Source organism: Budorcas taxicolor, unplaced genomic scaffold (assembly GCF_023091745.1).
Source record: "Budorcas taxicolor isolate Tak-1 unplaced genomic scaffold, Takin1.1 scaffold329, whole genome shotgun sequence".
Classification (NCBI taxonomy): Eukaryota; Metazoa; Chordata; class Mammalia; order Artiodactyla; family Bovidae; genus Budorcas; species Budorcas taxicolor.
Window position 1 is genome coordinate 96487 of NW_026292094.1, and position 19109 is coordinate 115595.

Genomic DNA, 19109 nt, shown 5'->3' on the forward strand with positions numbered 1-19109 from the left:
TCCTTTCAACCCAGTCCTCTTTTAACCAAAATTTGAGGTGTTGCTTGACCCTTTCTCTTCCAACAGAAGACTGCTAGTTTGTGTGTTAGAGAGAGCTATGTGAAGGTTTCTAATGATATGAGGGTGACAATAATACCTATAAATAAGTAATCTGTAATGTGTTCCTGGGTGTCAGTTGGTCTGAAGTTATTACTCTGAAATTTTATCATTAATATTATTAAAATTGTACATATAAATTCAGGAATGAATTCTTTTGCCCACAGCTGTTTATTTTGAAAAGTTTCAAACCTTCAGAAATGTTATAGGAATGCTCATGTATTATATATTCCTTGCCTAGAATTGGCAAATCAGTTATTAATATTCTTCTATTTGCCTAATCTTCCTGTGTAACACTTCTTGCCTAAGTACTTTGTCTCCCAAACAAAACATTGTAATAATATATAGCTATGATATATGGTTCAGTTCAGTTCAGTCGCTCAGTTGCGTCCTACTCTTTGCGACCCCATGAATATAGCAGCACGCCAGGCCTCCCTGTTCATCACCATCTCCCGGAGTGCACTCAGACTCACATCCATCGAGTCTGTGATGCCATCTAGCCATCTCATCCTCTGTTGTCCCTTTCTCCTCCTGCCCCCAATCCTTCCCAGCATCAGAGTCTTTTCCAGTGAGTCAAGTCTTCGCATGAGGTGGCCAAAGTACTGGAGTTTCAGCTTTAGCATCATTCCTTCCAAAGAACACCCAGGGCTGATCTCCTTCAGAATGGACTGGTTGAATCTCCTTGCAGTCCAAGGGACTCTCAAGAGTCTTCTCCAAGACCACACTTCAAAAGCATCAATTCTTCGGCGCTCAGCCTTCTTCACAGTCCAACTCTCACATCCATACATGACCACAGGAAAAACCATAGCCTTGACTAGACGGACCTTCGTTGGTAAAGTAATGTCTCTGCTTTCCAATATGCTATCTAGGTTGGTCATAACTTTTCTTCCAAGGAGTAAGTGTCTTTTAATTTCATGGCTGCAGTCACCATCTGCAGTGATTTTGGAGCCCCCCAAAATAAAGTCTGACACTGTTTCCACTGTTTCTCCATCTATTTCCCATGAAGTGATGGGACCGGATGCCATGATCTTCGTTTTCTGAATGTTGAGCTTTAAGCCAACTTTTTCAGTCTCCTCTTTCACTTTCATCAAGAGGCTTTTTAGTACCTCTTCACTTTCTGCCATAAGGGGGGCGTCATCTGTATATCTGAGGTTATTGATATTTCTCCTGGCAATCTTGATTCCAGCTTGTGTTTCTTCCAGCCCAGCATTTCTCATGATGTACTCTGCATAGAAGTTAAATAAACAGGGTGACAACATACAGCCTTGACGTACTCCTTTTCCTATTTGGAACCAGTCTGTTGTTCCATGTCCAGTTCTAACTTTTGCTTCCTGACCTGCATACAGATTTCTCAAGAGGCAGGTTAGGTGGTCTGGTATTCCCATCTCTTTCAGAATTTTCCACAGTTTATTGTGATCCACACAGTCAAAGGCTTTGGCATAGTCCATAAAGCAGAAATAGGTGTTTTTCTGGAACTGTCTTGCTTTTTCCATGATCCAGTGGATGTTGGCAATTTGATCTCTGGTTCCTCTCCCTTTTCTAAAACCAGCTTGAACATCAGGAAGTTCACGGTGCACGTATTGCTGAAGCCTGGCTTGGAGAATTTTGAGCATTACTTTACTAGCGTGTGAGATGAGTGCAATTGTGCGGTAGTTTGAGCATTCTTTTGCATTGCCTGTCTTTGGAATTAGAATGAAAACTGACCTTTTCCAGTCTTGTGGCCACTGCTGAGTGTTCCAAATTTGCTGGCATATTGAGTGCAGCACTTTCACAGCATCATCTTTCAGGATTTGGAATAACTCAACTGGAATTCCATCACCTCCACTAGCTTTGTTTGTAGTGATGCTTTCTAAGGCCCACTTGACTTCACATTCCAGGATGTCTGGCTCTAGATTAGTGATCACATCATCATGATTATCTGGGTCGTGAAGATCTTTTTTGTACAGTTCTTCTGTGTATTCTTGCCACCTCTTCTTAATATCTTCTGCTTCTGTTAGGTCCATACCATTTCTGTCCTTTCTCGAGCCCATCTTTGCGTGAAATGTTCCCTTGGTATCTCTAATTTTCTTGAAGAGATCTCTAGTCTTTCCCATTCTGTTGTTTTCCTCGATTTCTTTGCATTGATCGCTGAAGAAGGCTTTGATATATAGCTAGGATACAATTGTAAAATTATCAACTTCAGAAAACTTAACACTGGTGTTAACGTTGACTGCTCTCCACCATTGAGTCCATGTTTAGGTTTCTCTAGATATCTTCAGATATCCTTTTTTACTTAGCCACCCCCACCCATACAGAATTCAGTCAAAGCTTATCCTGAAGTTTATATACTTGTTCCTGTTTTAATTTCCTTTTAATGTCTAGAACAGTTCCTGAGCCTTTTCTTTTATGATATTTAAATTTTTGATGTGTCCAGACCACTTGGTTTGCAGAATGTGCCTCAGTTTATATTTGTCTGATATTTTCTTTATATCATAGCATTTTTGGCAAGAGTACTTTGCCAGTGATGTCTTCTTAGAATTTTACATCATTGAATGTGTGTCTGTCTGTGCCATCTTTGTTATTAAAGTAGAGCACTTAGTCAAGGGTAATGTTCTCCTGAGTTCTCCATTACACATTTGCCTTTTCTTCTGTGGGGTAGGGTAAAAATCTGAGACTTGTGAATACCCTATTTTCTAATGGCTTGGCATTCACAATTCACATCAGCAAGACATTTTTTTTTTTTAATTTTAAACTGTTAGATCTCTGTACTGGATCTGAGCTTAAGCTCTTCTTGGTTAAGAGTCATTCTTTAGAGAGGGTGTGTCAAATTTGTCAAAAACCCTGGACAGTGTTCTGGGTCTAGAGGTATCTTTGCTTCAGAAATTTTCTGGTAGGTTAATGGGTTGTGTGCTTTCATGACTGCATCTTAGGTCTCTGTCCCGTTTTTTTTTTTTTTTTTTTGAAGGATGCTTAGCTATTGTGCTTTCTATTCTGATAGTTAAGTTTTATATAAAAAAATGTTAAGTGGTTCACAGGAGTAGGGTAAGTAGAGTTCTTTGCACACAAAGAACTGTTGTAGGTTATAATTCAGCAGCCATATAGTGAGCATTTACTATATAATTGGACCCTGATGGATGCTCTGGATAGAGAAATGATCATATCTCTTACTATAAAAGAATATTTAGCTGAGTCAGAATCAGGAGATGTTTCAAACTGAGTATCAAACTGTGTTCCAGAATCTTCTGGGCACTTTTCAGTTCACCTAAGCATTTGTCCAGTGAATTCACATGTTTAATCCCAGGAACACCTGTGAGGTCAGTGGCACTCTCTCTCCATCTAAGGATTTGTAAGGCTCAAAGGGGATTGTGACTTTCCCAAGACACACATTTGTAAGTTACAGAATTAGGAGGGAAGCTCAGATTATTTAACTTCTTCGCACCATGACAACTGCACATCTTTGGGTAATTAATTTGGGTGATTAGAAACTTAAACAGTTCATGTAACTCAGATATGAATCATGCTCTTTCAAGTTTTAAATGGCTTTAAATTCTATCTTGCCCATTTTTACAGGTTGACTATGTCATTAAGGAAGCAACTAATCTAGATAACTTGGCTCAGCTGTATGAAGGTTGGACAGCCTGGGTATGAATGGCAAGACAGTAGATGAGTCTGGTTAAGCGAGGTCAGACATCCACCAGAATCAACTCAGCCTCAGGCATCCAAAGCCACACCACAGTCGGTGGTGATGCAACTGGGGGCATACTCTGAGGAAACCTAGGAAATCTCGGTGCGCTAGGGAAGTGAATCCTGCAGGACAGCTGCACTCAGGGATACGCCCAACACCATGGCCTGCAACCCCAAGGTCAAGGGTGAAAGAAAGCAAGCAAGCTCACCGCCTGAACACGGAGATTGTCTTTCTGCCACAGAACAGCTGCAGACGTGTCAGGAGGTTAGCTGCAGAAAGAGATCGGGATGCCGCGGAGCACAGTGATTTGGAACTCCATTCCACCTGACCCCGTGTGTACAATCCAGGAAAAAAAACCCCGCTCAGAAACAGAGGAAACTGGGGCCGCGAAGAAATCACAGCCAAGGAAGATTTGATGCATTCAGATTCTTGCATAACACTTGTTGCTTAGCAACAGTACTGGTCGGGTTGACCAGTAAGTACAAAAAAAGGCTATGAGATGAATTTCAGAAATGGACTGAAGAAGGAGAGCTATGTAACAGATACACTACATTGGAAGAACTTACTTCTGAAATGAAGGGAAAAAACCCACCCCATCGTCGTCCTCCCCATCCCCCTCCATCTGCCCATTTCCCCCTTTACCTGATCTAGTAGATTAGCCATCTTTCGCATTCACTTTTATTTCAATCCTTATATTTCATATACTTCATCTCGATGCTGTTAACTTATATTTGGAGTGATAAACAGAAAATTTTCCAAAACCACTGATAACATGGAAAATGCAAGGACAGTTTAAAGGTCTGATGATCACATACAAAATGTAATTCTGGTTATTTAAGTCATTTCTGTGATTCTATCATGTACAGTTTCCAGAATTGTCACTGTGCATTCAAAAGTAATGAATCTAACAGACATTTGATTTAATGTACACTCCCCTTTGCTTATAGTGTACATTTTTGGGAAGTCATTCAAATTTTCCCTCTTCTGTGATTGCTGTAGTTTCTTCATAGAAAGTAGCTAATCCAATGTAATGTTTTACCTTTTTAAAAACCAGGATAGAGTACCTATTAAGAGTTTTACATTGTTGGTGACAGATTAACAATAAAGTGATGTTCTGGTGGAGGTAGAGTGAAATGTTTTTTTTTAATTCAGTTTTCTCATTTGATACTTTTAATTTACAATTTACAAGGTGTAAATTAAAAGTGCTTTAGTTTACCTGGCCTTTTAGGACATACACATGAAACATCAGCAAAAAGTAAGAACCACCAACATCTTTTATTAAGTTCCATTATTAGTGTGTGAAGTACTTTTAATTTTTGCACATTTTCATAGTTCAGTAGTGAATTCATGATCAAGATTTCCTTAAATTTAGCATTGCATTTCAGTACTGACTGTGTAAGCTCAACTGTTGATCCAAAATAAAAATCCAGACTAGAATAGGATTCCTAAAATCACGTATCAACACAGAGTAGAAGAGGATTAAAATCTTGATCGAGTACATTTTCCCTGCAATTTAGAGATTAGGGCTTTGATCACTTTCGAGTTGCTAGTCTTCACAGACAAACTTGAAAGGAATTAAGGAAAAATTTCACATAGTTCTGGCCTTTCCTGTATTCTGATTGCCATATTAATCTGTAATCTTTAAATACTCATGGGAGAATGCATTTCAGTATCAGTGCTCTTTTAATACTTTGACAGGTATTAAAAGAAAGGTGATATTTTTGAATACCCATGTGTCTAATGGCAAGTTAAGGAAACTAGTGCATCAAATTTTATTTTCTTCATTAATTTTGAACCTTATTTTCACAATCAAAACAACCTATCGGAATAATAATGCCATATTGTGTTTTGCACACTGCTTTATTTCCTAGAGGCTGTTGCACTCATCACTTGATTACCTCTACTGTTTCAAGATTAGTCTCTTAACAACATTCTTTGTCACAAGGAAAAACTTTTATTACAGTGATAAAAACAGTTGACACTAGTTTGTCCTTATAGACAGTAATCAGAAATTGCTTCTTTGGTAAAGAAGAAAAATGAAATAGGTGAATTTTATTGCCTGTGAATTTCAGGCTTCAGAGGTACCTGGCACCTTATCCTAGTGAAAACAAAACAGCTTTACATAAAAAACATGTGCCTCTGCTAAATTATCCATCACTTTTATTTTAAAATGATCCCTCAGAGAATAGTGTGACATCTACATGTTTGGTGGTAGGGCAGATATGAGTGATTGATGACTTCAAAGCTTGCTTTTTGCTGCATTCTGGACAATAAGACCTCAGTCTGTACTCTCTGGCTGCTTCTGGGGAAGTCATTTGACAAGTAGCCTTGTCATTTTGAACTGTTATAAGGGAACTCAACAGTTAAGAGATTTAATCAGCAGTAAAAGGCTTTGGTCATACAGCAGATTCAGAAGACAGGTCTGTATTTTGGTGATTATCTTTTAAAATGTGAAGTTCAGAGTGCTATGGTTATCAAGTCATGCATTTTTGATAGTCCAGAAATACCTGTGGCAAACCAGGGGTCTGCTCCTCCCTCCCTTCTCCTGTCCCCCATCCCCTCTCCCACCTTCCTCCTCCTCTTCCTCCCCACCCGACTTCTGCACTCACTCTCTTGTGCTCCCCCCACCCTTAAGATTCAGGGGGTACAGAATAACTTACAACTTCTACAATTTGAGGTACCCTTGGAAATTGAAGTTTATCATAAGTGTTTTGCTGTCTTTAATTTTCTAGAATTGCCTGAATTTTAGTTGATTTCTCTATAAAGCTGTGGAGGCTTAGTAGTCTATGGAGCTGTCTGTATTTCTCTTTTACTCTGTTTCTTTGGTGTGTCTTGCAGTATCTCATTATTTCTGGTCATGAGTTCTTCACATAGTTTGCTAGATGATGATTCTTTTGTGTCTGACACTTGTGAGTTGTTTGAGATATGTGAGGTTTCTGTGTGAGAACTGATAAGCTCTTGATCTGCTCCCCTAAATTGCTCTTTTAGAGCCCACACCCCAGGTTCAGGGTTGAGGGTTTGTAATACAAAGAAAAACTTCCATCACTTCTGCCCTTAACACTTGCCTCTAATATCTGTTGTATGTCGTGTTCTTAATGTCCGTTTGGTGTTATCTGCATTGTTTTTGTTTTTAATTGTGGTTGTTCTGATGTGTGAAATTCAAGGAAAGAGCCATTAAAAAATTCCAAGCAGGGCAATGCAAGTACAGCCAAATATTAGAGTTGATGTGCAATCTTAGGTCCTTTTAAATCTGTTGTGATATAGGCAGTACTTTGAATTGAAAAGTCTTCCTGGCCTATTTTCCTCTACATATTTGTAATTACTCTGGGGGCTTACTTGTTTTGGCAGTACTAAAATCAAAGGAGCTGGTTCTTCTTTTCTCCCAGTTCTTTTCATATTAAAGAAGACGCCTACAATTAGCTTGTTAGCTTCTGTTCATATACATTAAAAAAAAAATCAATGAATGTTTTTCTGTTAGCACATTGAAGTACCTTTGTTTTACATAAAACCAGATACATATGAAAACCAATGCCCTTCCATTCTGTATCTTGAGCTTGTAAAATGCCAGTAATTTAGAGCTAGGACTTTTCCCCTCTTAACTCTAGGAGGTAGACTATGTTAATAAAAGGATTGCTTAAAGAAGGCAGATTTTTTTTCCCACTATTTGGGTTGTATTAGAAAGATTCCTCCTATGGGGAAAAACTAGCATTATAAATTTTCCAAACACTGAGGAAGGAAATCCACTGTATTATGAACCCGGAAGGGTTTGTTGCACTTTTCCTGCTTTTTTTAAGGCCTGGGTAATAATATCACCATCTCTTTTTTTACAAAAGGGCCAATGAACTGTATTGAGAGAAGCTTTATAGGTTCAGTGGTTAGTTGTACAACATGAACCATTTAGCCTCTTGCTTTCCATGGGAATTTGGGCTTACTAGGGAAAAAGCTGTTTGTTGTGCTATTGTAAAAATGTCATAAAATTAGCCTGACTTTGGAAGATGATAAACTTAACTGAATGTTCTGAAATGCAGACTTGCAGAATGTATGTCTTTCAAAACAGGCTTTTTTTTTTCCTTGACAGTCCAAGTTTCAGCTCCTGTTTAAAGTTCTTTTATTTTCAGGTTTAAATTTTCCTTGTATTTCCACCTGTAATGTCAACAGCAACATCATACTTCACTTGTTAATTTACTTTACCCTTATTATATAAGAGCAAATTGAGTTGAACTGAATCTTCCTTGTTCTAGTAACATTGTATAAATAAAGTGGCTTCTCTGTACAAAAGGTTGTAATGCCTCCTGATGGATATAATTTTGTGATTGTATTTAAGATTAAAAGTTGAATAAATCACACCAGCTTCCTGAAAATGCTCATAATGCATCTTTTGGAAAACAAAAGTACATGGCCTACTTTGTGCATATTTGCATTAACATGGCAAAGATTGTATGAAATACCTGTTTTTCGGAAAATAAAGTCTTAAAAGACGTAGCATTTAAGCTCTGAATTTGTTGAAGTAGTTTCCAGAAAACTTAATTTTGGGGTATGGATAGCTTTTTTAAAGCATTAATACCTCCAAAAGTTTAAAAAGTTGATTCTAAAAAAATTTATTTTACATGTTCTAATATTTTTGAATAGAAGTGGAAATTTTACTTCAAAGCTCTTAGTATTGTCACAATTTATTAAGCTTCATTTTGTATATCTTTAAACACTTCTGTAGATTATTATTGACATATATTCCCTGGTGTATGGTGTGTAAAAGCTCTGAAGGAAAACAATATCCAGCTTGTTTGAATATCTGGAAATCAGATTACATTTGTTGCTGCCAGATTCTGTAGGATGATCTGTTCAGTCATCTGATACACTTCAAAAGCTCACATCCTGCCTTTGTAGTACCCAAAAAAAAAACAACCAACCAACCCAAAACTCTGAAGGAAGCTACACCACGGCAGGCTGGGATTTTTAGTAATTAGGGCAATTGGAAATTTAGTTAAGGACCTTATTTCAGTGCCTTAGGCTGTTAAGTTGTAAATAAGTCTGGGAACATGTTCCTTGAGTAACAAGGGACTGTGGAGAACTGTGCTATTTTTAAGTCAGTTTCTTTAGTTTTTTTCACCTACTTCAGTTTCACAGGCTGATGTTGAAGTCTTCTGAAGTTGCACTTAGAGAACTTGGGTGAAAACCAGGCACATTGTGTAACAAAAACTGATTTACCAAAGTACAAAGGGCAGGTTTTGAAGTCTAATAACCCCACACCTCTCCTTTGGAAGAGGATATTACTGTGCCTGTAGCAAGATTTTGCACGCAGCGCTCTATATATTCACTAATTGTGTGGCTGCTGATTGGGACCTTTTTTCTTTTGACTAGGTAGAGGAGGGCCTGCTCCTCACAGTTCATAACTATATAAAGTCTCCCCAAATGGGGTATATCTTGGCTGCATTTTCCCTACATAAACTTTTTTTCCCCAACATTTCCCAAAGCAGCATTTGATTGAAAAATCTCCTTCCCTTACAAAGCCCCCCACCCTACTCCATCCCACGGGGTTTATACCTGATCAGATACTTAATTTTTTTCTAAGTTCAATGGCAAATTTCATAACTTTTAATGATATTCACAATGCTTCTGTCCCCCTAGTTTTCTTAGGGGCAGCATGTGGTCTGTAGCTGTGTTGGCTCACATTTGTTTATGCCTTCCCTGAACTTTTTATGAACCTGGTAGTTATTTAAGGAACGTTTTTAAAATAAACGATGGCATAATATAGACGGCTGCAAAAGGATAAAAGACTGGAAGTTGAAAGCTATGGCATGTTTTTCTGAAAGAGACATCTGAAAGGTCAACATTTGGCATTATTTTATGTTGAGTAACGAAAACGTTAATGCATTTTGAAATCCTGGAGAGAAAATGTGTCTCACATTGATCATCTAGTTCTTAAATTGCAATGAATTCCACGCAAGATGGTTTACATCTTTCCTTATATGAAAGGATCTGTCAAAACCAGCCCCTTTTTGGACGGGGAACATGCAGTTTCAAGCGAGGTGTTCTATTAAGAACTTCCCCCAAAGAACCCACGAAAATAAACCAGTTTTATAAAGTGCATTTTTCACAAGCTCTCAAACTATGCCCAGATGTCCACACCCCCTCTGCCGCCCCCCGCCCCTCCATCGAAGACCTTATTCCTAATGAGTAGGAGAGGAAAAATTACAGACAACCTAGAATTTATGCCCTTTTCCCTTGTCCACAAAGCTCATGAGATGGGCAGGAGTCTCCAAGTCACATATCTAGGCTAAACTGCTCAATAGCCTGACGAGGGCTGCCAGAGCAGGGATTAGAAGAAATGTGGGTCCAATTCGGGGCACAGCCAGGCCCAGGGCCACCCGCTGGATCTGGGAGAAGATCCCAGCCCGCCCCCTTAAGGAGGTTACTGTCACATGCCCATCCCTGCCCTCCGCCTGATACTGCCTGGCATATTTCCTTAACGACTCAATTCCAGAGAGCATGCTTAGCTGCTTTGAAGTCCACTGGAAGATCGTCCGAGAGCCACCTGGCGGCCCGCCTTGGGAATACTGAAGCCAGGCCAGGCCCCCGGGAGCGGCCGTTGAACCGCTTAGGAGAGGCCTGGGCGGGGCGTTGTCACCTACTGGGCGATGATTGGCCATCCCATGGCCCCGCCCCCGGGGCACTGGCGAGGTTTCTCTCCTTTGACCTCGGTTTCAAGTCATGCGCTGGGCAGCGGTTGGTCCGACCTGTTCAAGCTTGATCTCGACTTGTCCAATGAGGAACGAGCTTCGCAGGGTCTGCCGGGATAGGCCGCCGGCCTATATAACCGGGCTGCGGGGCGTATCCTCGCGCTAGAGGTGCGGCGAGGGAGTCTGTGGAGGATTTGTTTTGGTTTCGTCCTGTGCTCGCTGAGACGGCACACCTCGAGAACTATGGCGGAGGGAGATAATCGCAGCACCAATCTGCTGGTGAGTCCCAGTGACTAGTCGCCAGAGGACCGAGTGGAGCCTCCGGACTTCGGTGTGCTCCGTGGGACTGAGCTGCGGCCTTGTTCTTATCACCCGCGGCGGGCCCGGCCCTCCTCTCCCTTCCCTGGTGTAGGCGATGACGCTTGCCCTTTTGGCTTCTTGGTTAACCTCTGCTTGACAGTGACTAGTCGTGGCGTCTCCTAACACCCCCTTGGGGAAGGTGCGCGATGGAGCGAGGAGGGCGCGTGATCATTCACTGCGAATAGAGGAGGAAGCTGGAGAAGGGGGCTGTGACCAGTCTGGGTTGCAGTCAGTGGCAGAGAGCCGCGAGGGGCCTGTCGAGCGCTTTTGGGGCCCAGACTCCAGCCGTATCTGTGTCTCCCCTTCCTTGATCTTAACCAGAATGTCCCTTCGCCCTTTACCCTAATGCTTGGGCAGGAGTGGAGGGTCAAAGGGCTCTTCCCGAGCGTTTCTGTTAGAGCCTGGCACGGCTTAAAACGGCAGGGAGGCTTCGAGCTCACGGCTGGAAGGACAATGGGAGGTTCCTGGCGTTTGTCTGGAACTTGTAAGTCTGGGAGGGGGTGTCACAGGACGATTTTAGAGTAAGCAGGGGTCGAAGGGAACTGCAGTGAGCTTGTATCAAAGGCAGACAATTATAACCTCAGCCCGAATGGGGTGCCATTGCTGTCTCCGAAACTTAGCTTACATGCAAGGAAAAAAACCAACCAAACAACAAAAACAAAATCAACTTAAAAGGTTTTTTGCCACATTAGCTCATATGAGAAGTCTGCTTAGCTCATCTGAGAAGTCTGCTTGCAGCTGATTGTCAGATTTGCAGAGAAATTTGACATCTAATCAAAGCATCCTGATAAGTGTAAGGAGCATTTTATTGAGATATATTGGGCTTAATATTAATAAGTCTTATAATTCGATGAAAGCACAGTAGTTTTCCTTACTTGTGCAAGTGATCCCAATATATAGATGATTCCAGTACACCAAGAGCTATTTTGGAAATTGAATGCTGTTCAGGGAGAGGCTTTCCTCATGTATTCAGGAGTAGGGGGTTAAATCAATGAAATGACCAAAGAACAGATCGATTGTAACAACCTGAAATGAGCAAACTTCAAGTGATCTTATTTTATACTTGGAGCAGCGCCGCTTAGCAGTGCATAGTGAAGTGAAGTCGCTCAGTCGTGTCCGACTGTTTGCGATCCCATGGACGGAGTAGCCTGCACCAAGCTACTGCATCCATGGGATTTTCTAGGCAAGAGTGCTGGAATGGGTTGCCATTTCCTTCTTCAGAGAATCTTCCCGACCCAGGGATCGAACCCAGGTCTCCCGCATTGTAGACAGATGATTTACCGTCTGAGCCACCAGGGAAGCCTGCAGCTAGCAGTGCATGGCTTTGGGAAAATAACCATTCTGAACTCACTTTAATTGTAAATGGGTCTGATTATCCCTATCTTAAGGGGTCTTATAAGGATTATGTTACATAACCCCAGTGCTTGGGCTTGGAAAGTGACCGTTACATGATAATTTTCCCCCCATTGGTTTCTGACTTTGGTATCTCTAGGAGTCATAGAAATGTTGAGGTTAGTAAAATGATTGCTTTAAACGTTGCTCATATGTAGGCTGCAGAGACTGCAAGTCTGGAAGAGCAGCTGCAAGGATGGGGAGAAGTGATGCTGATGGCAGATAAAATCCTCCGATGGGAAAGAGCCTGGTTTCCACCTGCCATCATGGGTGTGGTTTCTTTGGTGTTTCTGTAAGTGAGCTATTAAATTACAATAGATTATGCTTGTTACTGATAATGGTTCAGGTTTCACTTATGGAAGTGACTGAAGTCTTGTAATTTTAAAATCTGTAAAAAAATGCTTTTCCTTAGAGCCGCCTGCCTGGTTTTCAGAATCCATAGTACTATGTAAACTCAGTAACCGGTGCAGTGAAATAAATCTGTGGCTCAAACTTAGGACTGTTTACACTCTTAGAAGGTGTTGAGGACCCCAAAGGGCTTTTGCCTCTTGATGTTTATGTTAATTAACCATTATGGCTGGGATGTCATCATGTCACAAAACTTCTGGAAAACCACTTGTGAGAAAATGAGAATAGGAAGGGCAGATAACATCTTTTGAGAACCAGAGGACTAACTGAATAAACAGCTTCAGCTAGCACTAATAAAGACCATATTTTTCTAACCTTTGTTACTTTTTTTTTTTAAACAGGACTATCTACTATCTAGATCCATCTGTTCTATCTGGTGTTTCCTGTTTTGTTATGTTTTTGTGCTTGGCTGACTACCTTGTTCCCATTCTAGCACCTAGAATTTTTGGCTCCAATAAATGGTAGGTGGCATAATTATGTGGCATTCAAATTTCTGAGAAGTTACGAACCTGATAACTGTGACTAGCGTGCTGTAATCACACACAGAGAGCTGCCTTAATTAAGAGCTAGGGATTAGACTTATTGTTTGATGTAAAGAATTTTTTAGCTGATTCACATATAAATCGTGTATTTCCAGTAGTTATATCTCCATAGTTCTTTTATACTCTAGCATTTATTTTGACTTTTTTCTTTCTAGACCTTTTTATTGAAGTGAGGCTTTTTTTGGTAATCATTTTTCAGTGATTGCAGAACTCATAATGAGCTTTCCATAAAAGTAGTATGTCAGCTTTACATTTTTTACCATTGATATTTAAGATAATACTAATTTCATAAATAACTTATGAATAATTCAAAACAGTAAACATAGTTGTTTTTTTTTTTTTTTGCCTGTTCATTTAGCAACTGTTTATTGAATGTCTACTTTTATGTTACGTGCACTCTTCTGGGTGCTGTGAAGTATTTTGATTTTTAAGATTTATCTTGTGTTTCAGGCTAAGACATTGAGACAGTGCAGTATGGTTAGCAAAAGTGCTTAAGAATAGATTCAAGCTTATACAGAAGTGGGTTGTTTATTTCATTTATACCATTCTTTGAACGAGTTACTTGTGGGTTCCCAAGATAAGGTTAAGTGGCTTTGGATCCTATTAAAGTATTGCTTAACTTTCTTCTGGGATGTTGGATTCCTCACTTTTGATTCAAATAGTGAACAAAACTAGATAGAGGAATGGGATTGTTTTTCTCCCTTGGTTGTTTATTTTAATTTGATTAGTAATCTACTTGTGCCTATAGTTTTTTGTTCTCCTGATTAAAAAAAAATGATAAAAATAATTCTGTGAAAATAATTTTAAATGTAGGAATTGCTTACATTATGGGATAAGTAAGCGTGTTTGTTTGTATGAACATGTTTCTATCATATCAGAACAGTTCGTGTTAGGAAATGTCCTCTGAATTGTTTTTCGTGTGCAATAAAGAATTATGCTGCTGTTTGGGAGCCAAATTCTGTTTTTGTTTTTTATTTTTAAACTTTATTTTTAATTTATTTGGCTGTGCCCACTCTTTGTTGTGGGATATGGGATCTAGTTTGCTGACCGGGGATCAAACCTGGGCCCCCTGCATTTGGGAGCTCGGAGTATGGGATCTAGTTTGCTGACGGGGGATCAAACCTGGACCCCCTGCATTTGGGAGCTCGGAGTCTTAACCACTGGACCACCGAGGAAGTCCCTGGGGGCAAGTTTGTGACTATGCAGTGTAACAGTTTAACAGACTCAACCTCATATCCTGATTTTATTAGCCAGATAACATTCTTATCTGCTAATTCTTAAGTCCTGGAGAAAATATTTCAGAAGTAAACACATGAAGTTTCTTGGTAGTTGGTACGTTGTCACTGACGCAGTTTTGTTTTTTGACCTTTATGAAGAAGGAAGAACACTGTCGCATAGCCACAGTCTGTGGGCAGCATATGAATGTCTGCTTATAAGAAGTTCCAGGGCTCCGCAGAAGGCCTTCTACTGTATCTGTCACTGCAGATTTACAAGGACAAGGACTAGCGGAGAGAAAGCAACACACCCCAGCATAGGGCTTACTTTTTATATCAGTCATTATGTCTGTGTAGCAAACACAGTACAAAGACAATTATTTAAAAAAAAATCAGAACCTAAAATACATTATAAATGAAAATGGATTTTTTTGGAGTATCTTTGTATTCTTATTGCTGTTTTGTTTGTGATTTGTGATTGGATTTGAACTGTTTGTCGCTGCCTTGGCATCAAATGTATGAAGCCCAGTTGAGGTGCTTTGAATGCCAGTAGTTACTGTTGGTAGAAATGTCACATCCTCCTCAAAATAGTGGGACTCTGGTGGCCACAACTCAGGATTCACTGGGATCTGCCAAATGATATAGGAAGTTTGGGGGTTTTTTTTTGTTTCTGTCTTGTCTGCTTTTTGACCATGCTGCACAGCTGTGGGATTTTAGTTCCCTGACCAGGGATTGCACCTGGGCCCTCAGAAGTTAGAGCTTGGAGTCCTAATCCACTGGACCAAAAAGGAATTCCCAAAAGAGTCGTAAAGGTTCAAGTGCTCTTTTTTTTTTTTTAAATAAGATAATGGTGCATTGTATTCTTTAGATTTTCTTTGGAAAGTATCTTTTGAAATTTGAGAGGATGGTATACTTCTGTTTAATATTTAGATTTGTCTATAGTAAAGAAGAAAATTCTTTTTCTAGGACCACCGAGCAACAGCAAAGATTCCATGAAATTTGCAGCAATCTAGTAAAAACTCGACGCAGAGCTGTGGGCTGGTGGAAACGCCTCTTTACACTAAAGGAAGAAAAGCCTAAAATGGTACTTGTTTGGTTTTGGCTTATTTAAGTAGAGCAACATTTTAAGATTGTGTCAGATTTTACTTCATCATAGTCTGAAGCCTTTCTTTTTTACTCTAGTTGTAGTTGGATGTTTATCATTGTGTGTTGGTTTAACTCCTCTGAGTACATTAATAAATATTTATCTGTATCAGTTATACTGAAAGTTAAATTTACACTTTGCATTTAATTTTTCATTGTAGAATGAATTTTTTCTGGTTCTTTTTACTTACTGAAATAAATACAAAAGATAACATCTCTTTTCTCTTAGTTTCACTTGAGGTTACTATGTGAAGTTATCAGTTGCGGAAGTAGTGTAATTATATTCTAAACTACTTAATTTACATATAGAATTAGTTATTTTAGGAGAGAATGTATCTAAATTCTGTACAGTAGACCTAGGGAGTTTTCTGTAGGTTTTATATAATATATAGATGCTAAATATTTTTAAAGAAAAATGAGAATAAAAACTGAGTTATTTTCCAACCTTTGAAACACCCTCCTAAAAAGTTTCAGTTCTTCGTCTGTTCTGAGGAGTTGCTAAGTTCTCGTTATTTTCATTATTAGTACTTCATGACCATGATCATTTCTCTTGCTGCGGTTGCTTGGGTGGGACAGCAAGTCCACAACCTCCTTCTCACCTACCTGATAGGTAAGTCTCTGGGGAAGGGCTGCAGGCATGTCCTAGCCAGTTTAACTGGAATTTAGTAAACCGTATGTTCCTGCTCACTGAGTTCCAGGCAGTGATTAAGGAACTGTGTGAACATAGAAAGATGACTAAAAGCTGGGTCCTTGTTTTCAATGAGTTTGTGGTCTTCTGAGAAGTAAGACAAAGAACTGAGAACCAAGGTGGAAAGTATTGTGCGCAAGGTAAAAATAGGCCGTGTGTGTTACCTGAGGTTGGGAGGTGTGAGGGCAGATGCTTCTGGGGATAAATGTCATCGGGAATAATGGAAATCATGTTACTTCTTCCCATTAGAGTGTGTCTTAGTCTGAGGAACTAGCTTCTGTAAAATGTTGTAGTCTTTAGAAAGTTAATTGCTGCGTCTGTAACTTTTTTTTTTCTTTTCTTTAAGTGACTTTCTTACTTTTGCTTCCTGGACTGAACCAACATGGGATCATTTCGAAATACATTGGAATGGCCAAAAGAGAGATAAACAAGCTTCTCAAACAAAAAGAAAAGAAAAATGAATAAAGCATTCGCTTTATTCAGTGTGATTAATGGAGTATACATTGTCCTTGGGAACAGTGTCTGTTATGCTGTTTGGATACTAAAATGTTACAGAAGTAGCTCTCTGCTGTCCCTCACTCTGCCCTTAGTACAAATTCTGACTTGCTAAGCAAGGCTTTATGCCCAGTGTCTTCATGGGTGTGTTTTTAGCAGCTGCCCTTATATGGACAACTCTTTCTTCAGTTCCTCATCTTGTTTTTTTGTCACCCAGGGTTAACTGAACTCTTACTTTTAAAATAACATAGTGGTGAACTTCACCCTTTAGTACAGTTAACAGTGACTTGGGATAACTGTTCAAGTTGATCTTTATTTTAGCTGGATACAGGATAGTGGTCTGTGGCTTCAGGAAGCTTATTCTCTCGTCTGCTTCCATGGTCTGCTAAAAAAACTGGCTTCAGAAGTTTACCACTTCTGATGAAGAGACCAATTAAGATTCATTCCTCATTCTGTTTTGATAGTGTGGGAGAAGCAGCCTTATGGAATAAGATGAAACTAATCCCATGCCTTAGCATGTGTTTTCTCCCTTGTGCAGAATTTAGCAGTTTTTAGGAAACATTGATCCTTCTTCCCAAATGGGGAATCTGACAGGAACTTTTAGAACTCTTGTTCCCTTGCACTTAAACTTGAAGTTGGTACATCCTTAAAGGCTTTTTAGTAGCAGGCTTACACAAGTTGGTATTTAGGACCTTTAAATTTCAGATTTTCAGTTAATTGGAACTAAAGTCCATAATAGGTTAAGAGTCATGTCTATGATCTTCACTCTAAGACCAGCCAGTAAAGGACAGAAGTCTTCCTGTGTTGAGTCAAGATTCATTTCAGTAGAAAATAGCCTTATCCTACTAATTTTTTAAGACCAGAATAAGCCTTTACAGATAAGTCTCAAGAGTCTCCTTTTATGGTAACACTGGCTGCTTTTGGTCCCAATGGATGGAGTAGTTGAAATCTGTAGGAATGGACCTCTGAGGGCTGGAAATGTGACATATTTGGGAACAATTCTTAAACTGATTAACTAGCTGTAATATAGTTTTGTGAATTTATTGCACTGATGCTGTGAAACCTGGACCTTGTGGTATATCAGTCCCTAAATTAGTGTTATTTTCTCCCCTTCAATATTGCTGTAAACAGTGGCACCATGTAGCATGTTTGACTTTTTAAAAAAATGTTTCGTATACAACCTACAAACTACCATAATTTACGTGTGTTTGCTCATTGTATATAAGCTTGTCTTCCTGTCCAAATTTTTTGTGTGTATGTGTGTTCTACCAATTAACTACTTTAGCAGTTTTAATCCTGTATTATTTCTTCTACTTTGTTAAAAGGGGAATAAATAAAAAAGCTGGAATCCCTCCTTGTGTCCTTTCTTTATAGCTTAACCAATACAGTGTTGCCATGATTGGATTTACATACCCTGTTAATGAACTACCCTGGGTGACCATTCCACCGCTGTGAGGGGCTCTTTGGATTTCTCAGGAGGCACAGTGGTAAAGAATCTGCCTGCAAATGCAGGAGATGCTGGAGAAGCCATCCCTGCGTTGGGAAGATCCCTTGGAGGAGGAAATGGTGACCCATTCTTGCCTGGGAAGCCCCATGGACAGAGGAGCCTGGTGGGCTACAGTCCGTGGGGTCCCAAAGAGTTGGAGATGATTTAGCAACTAAGCGTATTGCACAAGGTGCTCTTTAAGAACAGAATGAACTAAAAGGTTTAAATTCTTTCAGTAAACGTCCAGGCAGCACCCTAGATGGAAAAGGAGGTAAAATTAATAAATGATGGCCAAAGGTGGTATGTGAGGGTGTGGCTGAAGGGTCAGGCAGCAGCAGGACGCAGGAGAGAGGGCCACACACCTCTACCCTAGGACCTAGCTCAGAATTTTGTACCTGACTTGCTCAGTAACTTTTGTTTGCACTTAGAATTTTTTTTTAGAATTTTTTTTTACACAGAGCCCAAATTGGGTATTTTATCATTTGGTTTCACTATCTATTTCTGGGTACTGGGAACAGATTGAATGTTAAACCTCTTGCTTTCCCTACCTGCTAAATGTTTGGATCCTTCCTTGAAGCCGCCTGGAGGCTGATGTCCAGAAAAAGGAAGTTTCTATTTCTACCCAGTCACCATAGGTCTCTTGGTCACCCAGTGCTCTGGAATGCAGCCACGCGCAGCTGTGATGAGTCTCCAGGCCAGCTTGGATACTACTGGGCCAGCTTGGCCACAGCACAAGTCCCCTTTCAAGTTCCTTTGTACCACCTCTAGCAGAGTTATTCCAGAATTCACAGGATGTCAAGAGGCGATTTATACACAGTGTTCTGCTCCATTTCCACTCTTCTTTCCTTCCCCCAGTCCCAACCATTCCAAGATTTCTGGATATCTTTATATGCCTTTTATGCCCTCCACACAGAGTCGGACACTACTGAAGTATAAGCGTAGTA

The 19109-nt window shown here is 39.9% G+C and overlaps 2 protein-coding genes across 3 annotated transcripts in view; both read left to right on the top strand.

Annotated features, from left to right (window-relative positions):
* Window positions 1–8235, top strand: part of LOC128071281 (serine/threonine-protein kinase SMG1) — a 99126-nt gene extending 90891 nt beyond the window's left edge. Inside the window, exon 63 of the mRNA XM_052664171.1 lies at window positions 3646–8235. Coding sequence (XP_052520131.1) covers window positions 3646–3723 — 78 coding nt within the window. The 3' untranslated portion in view covers window positions 3724–8235. The remainder of the gene's footprint in view (window positions 1–3645) is intronic.
* A 2372-nt stretch (window positions 8236–10607) lies between these two features.
* On the top strand, window positions 10608–18025 carry LOC128071279 (ADP-ribosylation factor-like protein 6-interacting protein 1). 2 transcript variants are annotated; one of them, XM_052664169.1, is made up of 6 exons: window positions 10608–10716; window positions 12348–12481; window positions 12939–13058; window positions 15320–15437; window positions 16022–16106; window positions 16531–18025. In XM_052664169.1, exons 1-6 carry the CDS (start codon window positions 10681–10683, stop codon window positions 16647–16649), a joined length of 612 nt encoding a protein of 203 aa, XP_052520129.1. In that variant the 5' UTR covers window positions 10608–10680; the 3' UTR covers window positions 16650–18025. The 2 variants fall into 2 exon arrangements, with proteins under 2 accessions (XP_052520129.1, XP_052520130.1); XM_052664170.1 differs by lacking the exon at window positions 12939–13058.
* The last annotated feature ends 1084 nt before the right edge of the window (window positions 18026–19109 follow it).

Coding starts and splice junctions, on each gene's coding strand:
- LOC128071279 (XM_052664169.1), top strand. CDS start 10,681: ATGGCGGAGGGAGATAATCGCAGCACCAATCTGCTG. Junction 10,717..12,347: donor ATCGCAGCACCAATCTGCTG/GTGAGTCCCAGT, acceptor GCTCATATGTAG/GCTGCAGAGACTGCAAGTCT. Junction 15,438..16,021: donor AGGAAGAAAAGCCTAAAATG/GTACTTGTTTGG, acceptor TTTCATTATTAG/TACTTCATGACCATGATCAT.